We start from the raw sequence: 17024 nt of genomic DNA on the forward strand, positions 1-17024 counted from the left end.
TAATCGTTAAATTGTATTCTCTAAATATCTATAAAAAATAATATTAATTTTTGGCAAGCATAAATATATTATTTGAGTAATAATAAAATTCTAAAAATCAAAACTTAAAAAAAAATCAATCATTTGAAATAATTGATAGATTTTTTATTGATGCCATCATAGCCCATAGGTATTTTGATTTCTCAAACCTTTAATTTTTTTCTATATTTTCACAACTTTGGAAGTTCTTTTGGAAAACGATTATTCCATTGTTACTCCATGCATGTATAAAATACAAAGAAAAAGTGTTACCATAGAGAATTTTATAATTTTTACAGTACACTGAAGGACCACCTAGCTAACTATCACCTTTGTAGCTAATTATTTATCAGCAGTCATGCCATTTGATCATTTAATTATTTGAATATTTTGTGAATGGTTTTTTTCCATTTCAAAACTTGTTTTCCGAAAGAACAAAAGCGTAGATAGTCTAACACCGTTAATCAATAAATATATATTCCATTTATCATCCCGAGACTCGACATGTAATAAATTGCTTTCGAGACAAAAACTGACAATAATATTATGATAGTGATCGATCGTACATTAAATAATAGAATAATATCTAGAAATATTTCAATTACTATAAACTTTGATGATTAAACATATAAAAAGTTATTGAAAATATGTTTATTAGTAGGTTAATACCAATATAACATTTTACACATATATTATTATGATTCCAATTAATTTAATATTATCTAAAAAACACTGCAACAATAGAAAATAAAAAAGACATCATCATAATATTTACTTATTTAGGTTCAACACAATGTGGTTATTGTTTAACTTCATTGTATTATGTTTATAATAATGTATTATATACCTCACAATAAAATAAAGATTAATTTTATATTTAATTTGAAAATGTCTTTCTTATATATTTTTGAAAACAATGAAAGTGCCTACACACAACTGTACACTGCTGTAATTTTGGGCATACCCATTATGTTGTAAAATGCACTACATTTTTTTTTTTTAAGTAAATTCATGTAATTATATACAATACATGTTCCAGATAGTAACAAAGTTTAGTGGTAAAATCGTTATTTGGACACAACTTACACGTGTCCCGGACAAGATAGGTAAGTAGACTAGATTTTGTCTGGTGAATTAGTGTTCTACAATATACATTTTATTGATTTATTGCATTATTATATGATATAATATGACATCTAAGTACGTTTTTATGAATTATGATTATTATTATATTATGATGCTCGAGCGAACTCGTTAAATCGACGTCAGCCAACGCAAATAACTAAGCATAAAATCTTTTATGAATAACACACACCACCATCATTATAATACCCAGGATGGGTAAACGTCGTATGATGGGGTTGCAGGTGGTTAAAAAATATGTTTGTACAACATTCGTTTAATAGCTGTATTGCTACGGTGTATAGATATAAAGCAATACAATCTATCGAGGACGGCTTTCGCAGGTATATTTAACTTCATGCCGCATATTATATTGTAATATGATGAATTATGATTTATTAATTTATCTATAAATATTATTATTTCTGAAAAAATTACAGTACGATTAATAAAATGTATATACCTATTACCTGCATAATAATTCTAATTATCTTAATTATCCGAGGCATTTATAATTTTATAGATAATACATTATTCAGATTCGATTATCAAAGATGAGCATTAACTATAGTTAAAATATTAAATATTTTCTAGAACTTTATAAATTAACTAGTTAGTTAATTTTCTAGTCAACTCAATAATAAATTACCATTTTCTAGTGAATTTTAAAAATTATACGTTAAGTTAAAAATCAAGTTTTTTTATAATCTATAACTGTAATTAAAACTAATTAATTAATTATTTTTTTTTTATTTAATACTCCGTATACGGTTATTTTTAATATGTATTATGTACATATATAAATAATATACGCATATGCCTTAAATAAATAATTTAGTTGATATTATTAATGTGTTTCAATAACATCGTCTTAACTATACTATTTAGTAAGTGTGTAATAAACTAATAAAGTAATAAGTATGAATACTTAGTGATATATATTTTTAACAAATTATCTACTTATTATTTATACTATTTGAAAGTTACACAACAATCATTATGAGTGATTCAGGTGATAATTAAAGAAAAAATCAACTTAATCCAACTACCAAATTAAGTTAACATTTTTCTCCACGTCAACTTAACGAATTTAAGTTAAATTCAATTTATAAATAACTTATATTTTTTAACTTTGATACGCAAAATAATTTTATTAATTTCCTTGTTCATCTTCATCAACCATACACTACTCACTACATGTGATCACGTACAGACGCGTACAAAAAAAAAACAATTTAAGGGAGTTCATAAACAAATTTACAATGACTATTATCACACACAATATAAACATTTATATATATACTAGATTATGTCACTATAAATGCCCAATTACTATTGTTATAACATTTATTAATTTATTTGTTTTTGAATTGAGGCGGGGTTAAACCCCCAATTTCCCTTTATAGTGTATACATATCTGCTGCGTACACAATAAAAAGTATTTTTGCTGCATCAGTATTAGTGCATTACAAGAATACTTGAGTTTCCTAATACCTCGCAAATTATTAAAAGTTGATTATTCAAGTGTTGTTTTTTAAAAAACATATAGTTTTTAAATGCTGAAACATCTATTTATTCCAATAGGTATAAGAAAAACCAGTTTAAAATTATTTTTAAGTACAAAATCATATATAAAAAAAAAAAAAAAAAAACTATTGAATCGCAAAAACCATTACAAACTATTCTGAACATCTGACAATTAAATAACCAATAAGATAAAAGAGGACAAATTTTAGTTTTGCTTACACCTTAAATGTCATAACATTCACTATTTATACGATTTTATTAAATATTTCAAAACAGAAATGATTAGAAAATTAATTATAATTTAATGACGACAAACAAATGTAAAAACTCTATAAACAATGTATGGAGCATGCACGATTCAAAGATAACGATCCAAGATGGTAGGCAAGACTGCAAGAGTTAACTCGAATATATTTTTTATCGATGACATACGAATAACATAATATAATAATATGAAACTGTAAGATTAAAAAAACCAATATAACCATAGTTCCTACATAATATTAGGTTTAAATAAGTAAATGACGTGACAACGAGAGGTAATTCTTCATTAAGTATAGGTACCTAGAATTTTTTTTTTTACTTTTAACGTGCACTTACTTATTTTATCGAAACGTGATTATATTCCAGTTTGTTTTATTTCTGATGATTATTATTATTATTATTCGGTTGAGTGACATGAAAATAGACAACGGACGTTTTCAGTATCTACGCAGAACGAAGCATAAAAAACAATTATTCAACACTTTACCAATTATCATCAATATACGTCTCCTCTGTTTTCACATTATTTTTCTGTGCGTTATTAAAACCCAAGTATTTTTTCTATTATATCTATCCTCCTATACCTATCTATATAAAATACGAAATTAACCGAATAATAACGTCAGCGAATCCGATCGTTAATGTGGAGAAATATATTTCCGGAGAAGAATTCCATTTGTATGGTCTGAAAATGTATACTGGGTAATTCTTTTATCGGACAACACTTATCATTTAAAAATCTATTAACGTTTTTATAAGTAGTTTTTTAATATAATTTCCAGTCGAAATAAAACAACATTTTTTAATTTTTTACTTTTTTGAATTACAACATACATTACTAACTTTCATATTATAAAGTAAAATGTTTTTCGGAGTATTTCAATTTATAAAAATCTATGGAAATTAAGATTATGTACAACCATAATTTGCGACTCATAACCGAATTTGATCAATAACATAATTGATGATGATAAATAGGAAATAGTAGCTTATAATAAATTATACAAACGTTACATTGTTAATGAAAGTGAATTAAATTTTTTATCGATTTTAATTTAACTTCGACAAGCTGATTAATAAATGATCACAGGCTGTAGTTAGTTATTACTGATCTAGACTAAATGCCTCCCACCTTGAATTTAATTTCTTTACCCTATAATAAACACAGCTGACAACATTCATTAAATGTACAATATTCGTTGCAATAATACAATGTTATTATCTTTTATAATTGTTATTAATGACCATTACTTACTATTCACACATTTTAAATCAAAATGCCTTAACTTATCTAATCGTGTTAAATAAAATATAATTTATTTTCATCAATGTTTCTGTAACGTATAGGTTTATAATATTTACTACATTTGGAAAAGACACATAAGGATATTGTTTAAAATTAAATATAAAGTACAAAAAAGAACTTTACTATAACAGGAATTTATCAATTTGTAAGTAAAAAAAAAAAATCATCCCGATAGACGGTTTTGAAAAAAAAATTGTTTTCTAATTTGTATAAAATATTTATATTATAATGTATCAGAATTGTACCTATTATAATTTTTATTAAAATGTCAAATATACCAAATTATTTGTAATAAATAATAATTATATAATTTATGTATTAATAATTCCTATAATATATAGTCAATAAAAAAGTGAGTCTTCCCCCCTCAGAAAAAAAAGAAATTGTCAGGATTTTTACTGTGTGAATGCATGGTTAGCTTCTATAGATACTATTACCTCTAAAGTAATAGCATAACTACGAAAATCACGAGAAAATCAAATTACCAATATTACACATAACAAAGAAATATAAGAAAACACGGTCACTAGTCTATAGTAATAATGGGTTTCGAATGTACTTCATCATTGAGTTAGAATTTTAAATCATTGTGCTATACCTATGCGTTAAATTTTCAGAATATAATATGATAAATCATTGTATACAAAAAACAATTTTGATCTGAAACCGTATTGAGTAGCTTTTATTTTTAATAATATAGATATGAATTTATATTACTATATTAGTAGGTAGTACAGTAGAATCAGAAGTAGACAATAAGACAAGTTAGGTAAGTCACTGGGAATAGTCCTACTGGCTAGCCACAAGATTTTTTAAGGCCACCGGGCTAAACCATGTAAATTTATAAGCTTTATACTAAAATAATATAACAATGACTATTAAAATATATCTTTTTAGGTTTATTAAAATATACTCGTAAGATGGTTATAAATTTTGGCTATCGCTAACAAACAATAATGAAAAATATAAATTTATATAGAATATGACCCAGCATTATTTAAATTATGCATGCTATTTATAACTACTTATTTTAGAACAATTTCCAATATTAATTTTCAAAAGAAAAAAATTGTTTATATCCATATTTTATTTTATTATTTATTTATTTATTTATTTTTTTGCTGAAAGCTAAGCATACTTTACTTTAACCTCTAATTAGGCTGATTAACCTTGCTTCTCTACTAGGCCAGCACTGCTAGTACATCCTTAGATAGAATGAACTAATTTTTATCAAAAACATTACATATTTATATATAATATTAGGTAATTATCATATTATTTATGTTATATATTGATAAATTATGGTTATTTACTTAAAAGTCAATACCAAGGTCGTACTATAGAAAGGTGTGAAATATTCGTGGTATCAATACCTATTAAAATAACTAATTAGTTAAAATACTTTGAAAATGTAATTTTGTAGGCATAAAAAATAATAATATAAATTATAATATGGAATGACGAAAAGTCTTTACAATTAATATTTTGTAAATCCTAATAATACCTATCATTAAAACCAATTTAGGAAAAATTGTTGTTTTTCAAAATCAATTTCATAAATAATTTTAATTTATACATACCTATTAATAGTTTTTTAAATATTATTTTAATTTCTATGTGTAAGAACAATTTATAAAAAACCTAACTTATATAAAGTTTTGAAATTTTTTATTTAAAAACAAAAAAAGGGAAAGTAGATAATCACTCTGTTGCTTGTTATTAAGTAAGTCACTGACCAGTGACCGGTGATCATTGTAATGCATGTGTTTAATTCGAATAAGATTCAACGATAAATCGTTGTACACGAAAACCGATTTCGAATGAAGACTCACTCTATATTAGATACTAATTAAATGATATATTTATATTACTATTACTACATTAATTTGTTTCTGTATTAGTAATACAGTATGCGATTAGATTCGTTGTATGTCGTAGGTACATGATAAACAATAGCCTAAAATTAATTGAAATGTTTTGAAAATACCATTATGTAAGTAGGTATACCTATAAAATATAGTGCGTAAAAATTTCTAGTCCTCGCAAATAATATTTCTGAATTTCAATAAAATAACTAAAATCGTTATGGTTTATAAATATTTAGTTATGTCCAAATTCGAACATCGTGTTATGCTAATATTTTTTTTAGATTTGTACCACAAATGTGGATTTGCGACAATACCTATACTTTCTGAATGGAGCAATCATACATCTTTTACAAACAATTATTTTTTTAGAATAATAGTTATAAGTTATAACATAAGTACCTATATCCTGTATATCTAATATAATTATTAGATACCTATTGATTATTTGTCAAATATTATAACTTTTATAGCTTATTGTGTTTTTAAGTGAGTATAATGAGTATATAATGCAAATTAATAGTTTACTTTTTAACTATTTACAGCATTATATTATCTACGAATATTCTTTCAAAGTTTAAACTTTCTTGGGTTTTTGTAAAACCAGAACACTAAACTACATATTGAGTTTATAGATAATGAAGCCAATAGAGGAATATACTGTGAATATTATAAATTATAACTACAAAGCTCTTTTTTACGACGTTCGATAGATTTTTTAAATTAGGTATAAGAATGTTATCAAAATAAAAATATAATTAAGAAAATAAACTAATTTATAGACGTTAATAAACATTGTACAAGGAATGGATGATAAGTACTGATTACTTCGACCTAAATTTAAATTTAAGCTATCTTGGTGAAAGATTTAGAACAAACCATTACTATGTATAATGTTACCCCTAACACTAACCATCATTTACATAAATTCTAATGTAACGACAATTTTTATTGGTACATAATGAATCGGCTGTTAATTAAAATTATGCTTATAGCTAAAATCAGTAAAATCGAGAAATTTACGATACCTAATTTAAATATTCATTGAATTATTTGATCTTTAAAGAATAGTCTTGGAAGTTTTCAGTTTTGAACTTATTAATATATTTTTGTTTATTGTATTTTTATTTTATAAAAATTTAAAATACATACTTCAACTACTATCTTCTAGTGAATGCATATTCTAAATTCTCCAATTTTTAATCTAAAATGTAGCTTTGAGTTCCTATAAATTATTGATTCCCAACCTTTTCTAGTCTACGCCTCCTTTGTAATTTTCAAAAATCTCGTGCTCCCACTATAAATTAAAAAAAAAAACCGATTACCTTTTTTCGTGTACTTTAAAAATAAACTATACAATATTCGGAATGACTATTTTTTGTTGAGATAATTTATTGATAATCCATTATTGATACTCGATAACGGATAAAAGGAACCAGTCAATTAATTTTATTTTCTCTAAGTTTTAAAATAAAAATTATATTTCATAGTAATTGCTTACGCCTCCCCAGCAATGTGTACACGCCTCCTAGTTTGGGAACCAGTGCTATAAATATTGCCATGGTGAGTTGAACCACTTGAACCCGGCTATTCATCACAATATTCATAAATTTCAAATCAAAATTTACTAAGTACCTATACTTATATTACTATTAGAGTATAGGAAAATTTTTAACTATTACAGTAACACAGTAGGTTAAATACATTTTTATCAAAAATATTGTATTAAAAAACTGTTATAGTTCATATAAAACATGGGTAATATCATACGCCAAGTTTTGAGTACCTAAAAAAAAATAAAAATAAAAACATGTCGTTGTAAAAGCAACACTTATCACCTCGTTCAGACCTTAAAATACGCTTATTAATTGTTCGGAAATTAGGAAATATTTTAGAAATAAATGATAAAATATAATTGGTTTAGTCTTACAGACTACGGTATCTTGATGTTAAAATAATTAGCAGACGATAAAAGCTGTCTAAAAAGCCAAAAAGTATTATAGCTAAATGAGTGTATTTTTAGCAGACAATTATAATGACGACCTTCAGTAACATGAAATGACAGTCTACAAAATTAATTTTTGTTTTGATTTATCATTAAACTCAAATTTAATGCGTTTATTAGAGTGGCATAATCAATGACAAGGTATACCAGACTACTACTGTACAGCAGAATGGTTATCTATTTGTTCACTTTTTAATAACTAATAACTAATGAGTAAATAGTTATTTTAATTTTAATAATACTATTGAGCATAGATATTTTACAGTTACTTGAGAGTAATATCATTTTACCTCATACTTACCTTACTAAAAAAGGTATAAAATATGTCAATAAAATTATTATCTTATTATTTTATAATACAGATAGTTTCATCTAAAGTATAACTGATTACTGCGGTTTTAAAAAAAAAGTTGTAACTTCATTTACAGTTTTTAAATAGTGGTAAATATATTAATATTTAAAAATATATAAGAATTCTCTTTAAAGTATTCATTCATCTTAAATTAAAATAATTAATGTGAATTATTATATAACTTTTATACATATTATGTATGCGTAATGAATTTAAGACTTCATGCAGTAATTTATTTTGTTTATAATGCATTAATCATTAATACATTGAAATAAAAAGGGTATTATTTTATTTGTTTTACACAAGTTTAACTTACACAACTAATTAACTATTAACTATTAAGTTATATTAAAAAGTAATTAAGCAAATAATCATATAATTCAAAGCATTTAATTTAAAACCTATAATTTTATTTTACTTTATACATATAAATAATATTATTAACTGTTCATGTACATATTATTTTTATATTTGCATAGTATTAGGCATTTAATGTGAATGGCACACATCATAATATTATAACCATTTATAATAATTAGTATGATGAAAAATTAATTATGTTATGGATTTAGTTGCTCTGTAGAAGCATCTGATTTCTTTCGAGGCAAATTACGTTGAAGAGAAATTGGAGTTAACCATTCCTTTGGTAGACAACGTTGGAAAAAAGGAATGCATGAGCTAACATATGCCAGTCTATTAATCCAACTTGGTATATCTTGTCCACATAAAATCTAAAATCAAGTTTATAAACAATTTATCATATCAATATTGATTTTATAGATGTATAAAAACAAAGTTAATTATAAATGAAACAATATTTTACCTTTGTTAATGATCCAGAAAAATGATTACAGTTTTTATTCATTAAATGGTATCTATCACCTCGAAAATCCTTACCAAGTTCAACCATTATTCTTTTAACATCACTAACAGTAAAATCTGTACTTCCTATGTATATGGATTCTCTAAAAATAAATATTTTATTAAATTCTAAATTAGAATTAAATCAGGCTTATCTAAAGAATTTGTAATTAATTTAAAAATTCTAATTGTTATAAATTACAATAGTATAAAGTACTGTATCAATGTATTATTAAAATAACTTGAAGAATTAATTAGTAACGTACCCAACAATATGTTAGTGAATAAGACTTGAAAACATCACAAATAATATGAATAATAGATAAATATAATATATTAAGATGTTAAATAAATGGAGTTACTATGATCAAACTATTTATATATAATTACATACAAGTTAAATGAAAACTTTGAGCTTAATTAAAAAGTTTAAAATAATTGTATTGTATTAAAGCATTTATGTAAGTATTTGCATTATAAAATTGTTATTTTGTAATTAAATATATAATAAATGCTAATATTTGAAATAGTTAATTTAGTATGTACTATAGTTATCTATTCAGGTTATTAAATTTAATAAGTAGCTACAGTTACAAATGTAGTGAACAAATAATTCTAGTATTTACACTTATTATTTGAAATTTTAATTATTTACTAGTCTGCGAGCAAATAAATATACAATCTGTATAATACTTTTAAAGCAAAAGAAAAAAAAAATTAAATATTATCTATACAACCAAAATTAATATTTATTTATAACAAATACATTTATTGTGCAAAATTATTCTGTTTTAATCAATAGAAAAGAACTAAATGTTTAAATATATCCTGGTATTTTCTTTCATTCAGGTAAGATTCTATTTTTATCTGTATTTATCTTATCTACTTCAGACACTACTCATTAGATTTCTACAGCAAATTTAAAAACAGACTTTCTATGATATTGAATTTATAAGTGATCATAAAGATTTAGTATTTACTATTATTAATATAAGCACAATATTATCAAATTAAAAATAAAGAACATGTAAAATAACTAAAATAAACTAATAATACATAAAGCCATATTACACAATCTTCAATTTTATTAATATATGCTGAATCTGTAAAAGCAGTGATTTTGTCCAATTTAGGTAAGAACATGAATATTCTACATATATCCTAATGCTATAGTAAGGACACTTACAAATACTAATGTAAATTTCATCATTACAGGAATAAATAACATTTGATTTCATGTTATATTATTTAAGTCAATAATAAGTATTAACTTAAAAACAATTACCTACTGCTTATGTAAATTAATTTAAAAAAAATTACCTATATCTATAATGATCTCCTAATTCATAAACATCTTTTGGAATCATATCAAAAATTCCAGAATCTGGTCTATCATGACCTCCATATCCATATTCTACAGTACAAGTAACAAATTAATATTTCAAACATAAAATATAATTCAAGTAATATTCACCTTGTCCATATACTTCAATGCCAGAATGAAATACACCGAGACCCATAGGTGTGGTATATTCATTGATCCAATACTAAACAAAATAGGAAGTAATTAATAAATTACAAACACAAAATAATCATTAATTGTATTAAACACTATCTTATAAAAGTATTGACATTATAGGTTAATTAAAATACCACCAAGTAAGCTTTTCAATATTAATGTATATAATTATTCAATGCTTTAAAATATCCCATTAAAAAATCATAAGTTACTATTTTATTACTTATCACATAAGAATTAAACAATATTCAAATTTAACATGAATACTAATAATAATAGTTAATAATAGATATATTAAATCAAATCAACTCATATTTATTTAAAAAAAAGTTGTTATCATTCAGTTATCATAAACCAATGGTCTAAATATTCATAATCTTCAAAATAAGATAATAATAAATTATAATAAATATTATTATTATTTATTTATATAACAGATATTTTAAGTATTAAAAAGAATATATTTTTAAGAATGGAACTTGGAGCAAAATTACAAATATTAAAAGTGATATCAAACGACCAAATAAATATAATTTTAATACTGTTTGTGTGAAGGTTATTGAAAATAATATTAGCCATACAGTATTAAGGCAGGTAATGAAAATTAAATATTTAAATCAATGCTTATTTAGGTAGATTATTGGATTAATCTAATAGGCAAATATACCAATATAAAAATGAAATAATTATCAAGTATTTTGTTTACTTGAATTGAAAAATTTGTTCCTATTTCTACCTATGTTCTGTGTATGAACTGTATACATTACTTAGTAGAATTAAATAATGCTTGTATCTAAACAGGAATATTTACAAATACATATTACTTATCTGATCACGTTATACACAACAAGCGGGTAACAATTGGATTAGAAGTTAAGGTTAGAAGAGTTAAATAAATGTCAGACATTTAAGCATGGACAGAGACTGTTATTATGACACTGTGCGCTGTTGGATTTATGTAATCTTACAGCATTGGCACACGGGTATGGTAACAACACAAACACTTACCATATCATAGACGTGCACCAGTACAGGTTCTCGAGCCATTTTGGACGATCGGTGGTCCGGCTTCCATACAGCACTACAGGAACGGATACGTACAAACTGGAAGAAAGAACAAAAGACGAGGATGAAGACGTCGTCGGAAAACAGACAGAGATGAGACGGTATACCGTACGCTCGAGCGTATTGTACACGACGTCTCACGGGCAAGACGACTGCTGAGTGCTGACCATCGCAGCAGCTGTGAAGCGCAATGTTATAATAAATACTGTGTCGTTGTATACGTACCAAATATGGTAGAATATTAAATTCACGAAGAATACGAAAACTGTAAACGGACAAAACGGACGGTTTTCGTGTTTATTTTCGGACTTCCCGTTCGTCGGCGTCCGTCGGGTCGGCGGTCAACAGCGACCGACGACGACGGCTATCGCGTTTCTCGTTTATCAAAATATTATCACTTAACGGCAACACGATAGCGCACGCACGGGAGCCCACCTAATGTCGTAGTGTCGGCACGTCAGTAACGAAATGAATGATGGTCGACGGACGTCGACTGTCGAGCGACGCGCAGTGTGTGTGTGTGTGTGTGTGTGTGTGTGTGTGTGTGTGTAGTGGTTGCGCGCGCACCAGCACCCGTGTGCATTGTCTTGTGTGTATGTGTGGTGTGTGTACGTGCGCGTATGTGCGTAGAGCGTATGCGACCGCGGTTGACACCTAAACGAGGCCATCGGAATCGATTTTCCTCGCCGTCATTGATGGTTGCGAGACGGACGTCCGTCGTGTGCATACTGCAGTTCGCCGAAAAAGAGAGACCTATTGTTTTGTTTTCGATCCTTAAAACTCAATAACACATTTTTAAGTAATAATGACGAAAATCGTAATATTATTCTAATGTAGGTAATCATTAATCGCTATAATTACATACATACATATCACATCGATTCAATCAATTGACCGCTGCAAGACGGTCGATTATTGTTGCTGTAATTACTAATAACTAATGAGTAAAACTGTAAAAGCCAATGATTTTAATAATTAATGAGATCAAGAATAATACAATTTTGTCGTTAATAGATGATTGGAAACGACGATGAGCTGTCTTTGCTCCGCATTCCGCAAGCTCAATATTTGGCGATACTTGGCTGACGAGTGACAAGTGACTTGCGGGTATTCCAACATTTCCAACGAATAATATTCATATGTATTCATTACCTATCGATCAATCTAAATTACGCGACAAGACCACATTTACAATGAATAATTTATTTTGCTTGTCAAATATGTAATGTATCAGTATCAAACTTTTGAGTTCCAACTTTCGATGTAATTAAATTATTTTAGCATGACTTCAAGAGTAGGTTTTATCATTTGCCTATCAAAAGGGACTGTATTTTAAAAATGTGGGTAGTAGATTGTATTTTACATCCAAATTTAATTTACCTAAAATCTAATAATATTTTATTAATATAACAAGAACATTTTATATTTTTATATTATTATTGAGTATTCTCAAAATATCGATACGTAAGGACGTTCGTCGAATGGAAAAACAATCCAAAAATAGCTCTGAAGTCTAAATTAATTTCCAATTTAATTTAATTCTTCGATTACGATCAAGCATTGGCATTTCATTTTTATTTTATGAGAATTTTGTTATATTTAACCACAATAAATAATAATTGCTATTAATATTATTCAAGAAAAATTTTAATTAGGTCAAGTTTGATCATTGCTTCCATCACTTTCTCCTTTAAAACTGCCTTTGAAATACTTTAGACTTCTTTGTAATACATCAAAAATACGGGGAAAGTCTGTATCGACTTATAAGGCTTCATACAGACTTTATAACGAATTCAAATCTGATTTCAGAATCCTTATCGCATTATTAAATTGCTCGTATCGATAAAAAAAAAAAAAAACTCACTAGAATAATATTATTACTAAATCACAAATGTATCTAATACTGCAATAAACTGAATAAACAATTGCTACAAATCAGTTTTTCTAGTCATCGAGTTATTAGTAGTATTGATTATAAATGCCAAGTATTTATTATCATTAATCAATGTTTAACGATAGAAGATTTCTATAGTTAAAGAGGACGTCGCACCCATGTCTTGTCTGCGTCTTACACATGTACGACATGGTAAATTTTCGTTCACCTGTTTCAAGAGTATGCTTTTAGTTTTGATATTAGAGTTAATCAAACTATTATCAAACTTTTAGTATGACAAATATAAATATTTGAAAATGCTTATAAATCATAATTAATTTAAAAATTAAAATATCGTAAAACTAACGAGAGAACACAGATAATGTTCTTACTTTACAAAATTAGGACTGTAAACCTTTGTAAAAATAAAAACAAAAATATATTTTAATTTAATAGTTTTGTTTTTTCTTCGATAAACTGATAGGTAGTGTAAATATGTGATTTATTTTGTTGTGAATGGGTTTTTGGAATGACAACCCTTATATCATTTATTAGGAGAGGTTTGACTGACTGAGTATTAATCATAATATATCAATAAAATATGATACAAAAACCTAACAAAGTTTTAAAAGGTATACTGAAGAGTGAAGGGAGTGTGGGGCAAGAAGCCTTCCACGACTTTGTTTGGCATAAATTTTTCGAGACATCTCTCCACCCTAAATAAATAATTGAAACTGCATTTATACTCATTATCGTTCGGTGGCCAGTGCAATGATTATGAGGTGCGTTAGAGCACAGAACGCTTCGAATGTTTCAATAATAATATTATTATTACGATTGACGTCTGTACCGCCGAAACATCGGTCAATAGCGGATTCACAAACAATTTAATAATAATAATTTATCCACAAGGCCACAATATTCACAAACGTTATACAATGCACGCATACACAGTAAGTGTATTCGTGTATTATAAATGTAATTGAGAAATTATAAATTTATATTTTACACGTACTTGTTTGCGCGCTTGTTGTTATTATTTCCGGCCTATCCCTGTATCCACACATATCGTCGAATCGTCGCACCTCGTCACTATTTCCTCGCCAGTCACCGTTATTACAGTGAATCGATACTGTGAACTTCGAAGTACTATCAGTACTGACTGGTGACTGCTCGTCTTGCACTGTTCAGCTCGGGAAAATCATAATTTTATAAGCTCTTAGTATACTAACGGTCCCGTATTTTAAAATAATCAAAAATCTGGGTTTTATGTTTAATAATAATATTACATACTTATTATTATTAGATAATATTTTAATTTATAATTTCACAATAATAATATTAATAAATATAATATATTTTATACGGGCAGAGGCCCACAGGGAATTTCCCGGTATCATCCCGGTCGTTCACACCACCACTGGTTCTCGATACATTTATTATTACTGAAGACTGAAGAGTAAAGAAGACTCGATAATTCAATCACCCGTTGTTTCGTACGATAATAATTATTAATTATAATATCAAATAACGGTTATAAGTATAAAAATAAATACCATAACATTATATATAGTGTCAATGCAATTTTTTTTTTTCAGATTTTGTCTGTGAATAAAATAAAATAAAATATCAAAAACCAAGAAATTCACTTTATAGTCTATATAATGTAGTAGGTTTCGAAAGTACCTCGACACTTAATCGTTTAGTTTAGTTATTGAAAAGTTACCTTATATCGTACAATAATGCAATGTAGTGAATACGTGAGGAAGGGATGTGGTCATATTTATTGAGTTTTAAATGTGTTATTTTTATAACTAGCACATCCCGCATTATTTAGTGTATTTATATTCAATAATAGATTCTAGTTAACTGTCTACTGTTATAACTTAGGGAAATTATTAAAAAAAATAAATACTCTTCCGTGCTGTTTATTATATTAATAATAAGTAATAAATAGGTAATAACTAATAACCAAGGTAATATTACTTAAAAAATAAAGATATAGGTTATTTTCGATAAAAAAATAAATAATAATAATTAGGTAATCCGGTAGATATAGGTAGATACTGTAATATTTAGTAAATTTTAATGCTATGAATTATTATATTATATATGTCTATCCATAATTTCATACCTTGGTTAGGTATAAAATACACTAATATAGATTAAACTACACAGCGAAGTGCAACTGTGACAGCTTAAGTATTAAATTTTTATTCTTTCGTACTTTTGTGGTTGGTATTATTGTATTAACTAAATATTATGAAATTTTATGATTAGATATATTAATGCGCATCTGCACAAATGCATTGTATAATACACGTCATAGTATCATACTATTCATACTGAGTAATTAGTAGCAGTATATACTTGTTTAGCGATTTTAGAAGAGCTTGCAATATATGTAACGCCATTTTTTGGGGTAATATTTATGGAATAATTGTTTAGTGTTATAGTTATGTATTCAAAGATTCATTATGGTTAACGACGCAAAAAAAATGTTGGAATAATTATTATGATTTATAGTATACACAATAAAAAACAATAAAAAAAAATCGACCATATAGAGTAAAGTACCCTATAAGTAATACATGTTGCATTAAAATATTGAATAATAACTAATGATGTTACGATTAAAATGAATTTTGATTTTTGAAGTTAGGCACTTTCCAATTTGGTATTTTAAAATATTTACAATTTTCATTTTTAGCCACTCTAAGTTTGGTTTAGTTTTGTTCCAGATTGATAACTCAAAACATTCACTGTTATTTTTAAGTAGTACCATTTAGATATTGTACTTAGATAAATATATATTTCAAACAGACTTCAGAATTGTAGGTTGTATAGTTAATTTTTTCATACTAAAATAAACCAGTGATGGCTGAACAATAAGTATTTGTATTTATTTCATGTTTGTATTAAATAGTAATAATATTTATTTTATCAAATTATAGCGACTATAGAATGAAAAATAGGTACTTTAAACCAATTTAAAAAAATAAATAATTTCATAATTAAATTACGATCGACAATGATACATTGCTATCAATACACAATGTCATTAATGTGTTACTTAATACTTTGAACATTTAAAGTATATTTTAGTTGTTTAATTTTAATTTTCTTAAAATTTTAATAAAATAGCTTGGAACTTTTTGAATAACTGTGAGTGGGTAACGTAACATATTCAACATACTATTATAAACAATTTGTTTCTAAAATATGCTTATTATATAATATAAAATAT

At 25.9% G+C, this 17024-nt stretch overlaps 1 protein-coding gene across 1 annotated transcript; it reads right to left on the minus strand.

Moving 5' to 3' along the window:
- Nucleotides 1–8880: 8880 nt before the first annotated feature.
- Nucleotides 8881–12350, minus strand: LOC112599466 (deubiquitinase DESI2). Its single transcript, XM_025346383.1, has 6 exons — nt 12130–12350; nt 11848–11943; nt 10795–10867; nt 10641–10734; nt 9283–9424; nt 8881–9190 (listed from the first exon to the last, which is right to left on the minus strand). Exons 2-6 carry the CDS (start codon nt 11884–11886, stop codon nt 9020–9022), a joined length of 519 nt encoding a protein of 172 aa, XP_025202168.1. The 5' UTR covers nt 11887–11943; nt 12130–12350; the 3' UTR covers nt 8881–9019.
- Between the last annotated feature and the right edge of the window lie 4674 nt (nt 12351–17024).

The sequence above is a fragment of the Melanaphis sacchari genome, unplaced genomic scaffold (genome assembly GCF_002803265.2).
Source record: "Melanaphis sacchari strain LSU unplaced genomic scaffold, SCAv2.0 Contig51_pilon_pilon, whole genome shotgun sequence".
Classification (NCBI taxonomy): Eukaryota; Metazoa; Arthropoda; class Insecta; order Hemiptera; family Aphididae; genus Melanaphis; species Melanaphis sacchari.

Coding starts and splice junctions, on each gene's coding strand:
- LOC112599466 (XM_025346383.1), bottom strand. CDS start 11,886: ATGGCTCGAGAACCTGTACTGGTGCACGTCTATGATATG. Junction 10,868..11,847: donor TGGTGCACGTCTATGATATG/GTAAGTGTTTGT, acceptor TATTTTGTTTAG/TATTGGATCAATGAATATAC. Junction 10,735..10,794: donor CATTGAAGTATATGGACAAG/GTGAATATTACT, acceptor CTTGTACTGTAG/AATATGGATATGGAGGTCAT.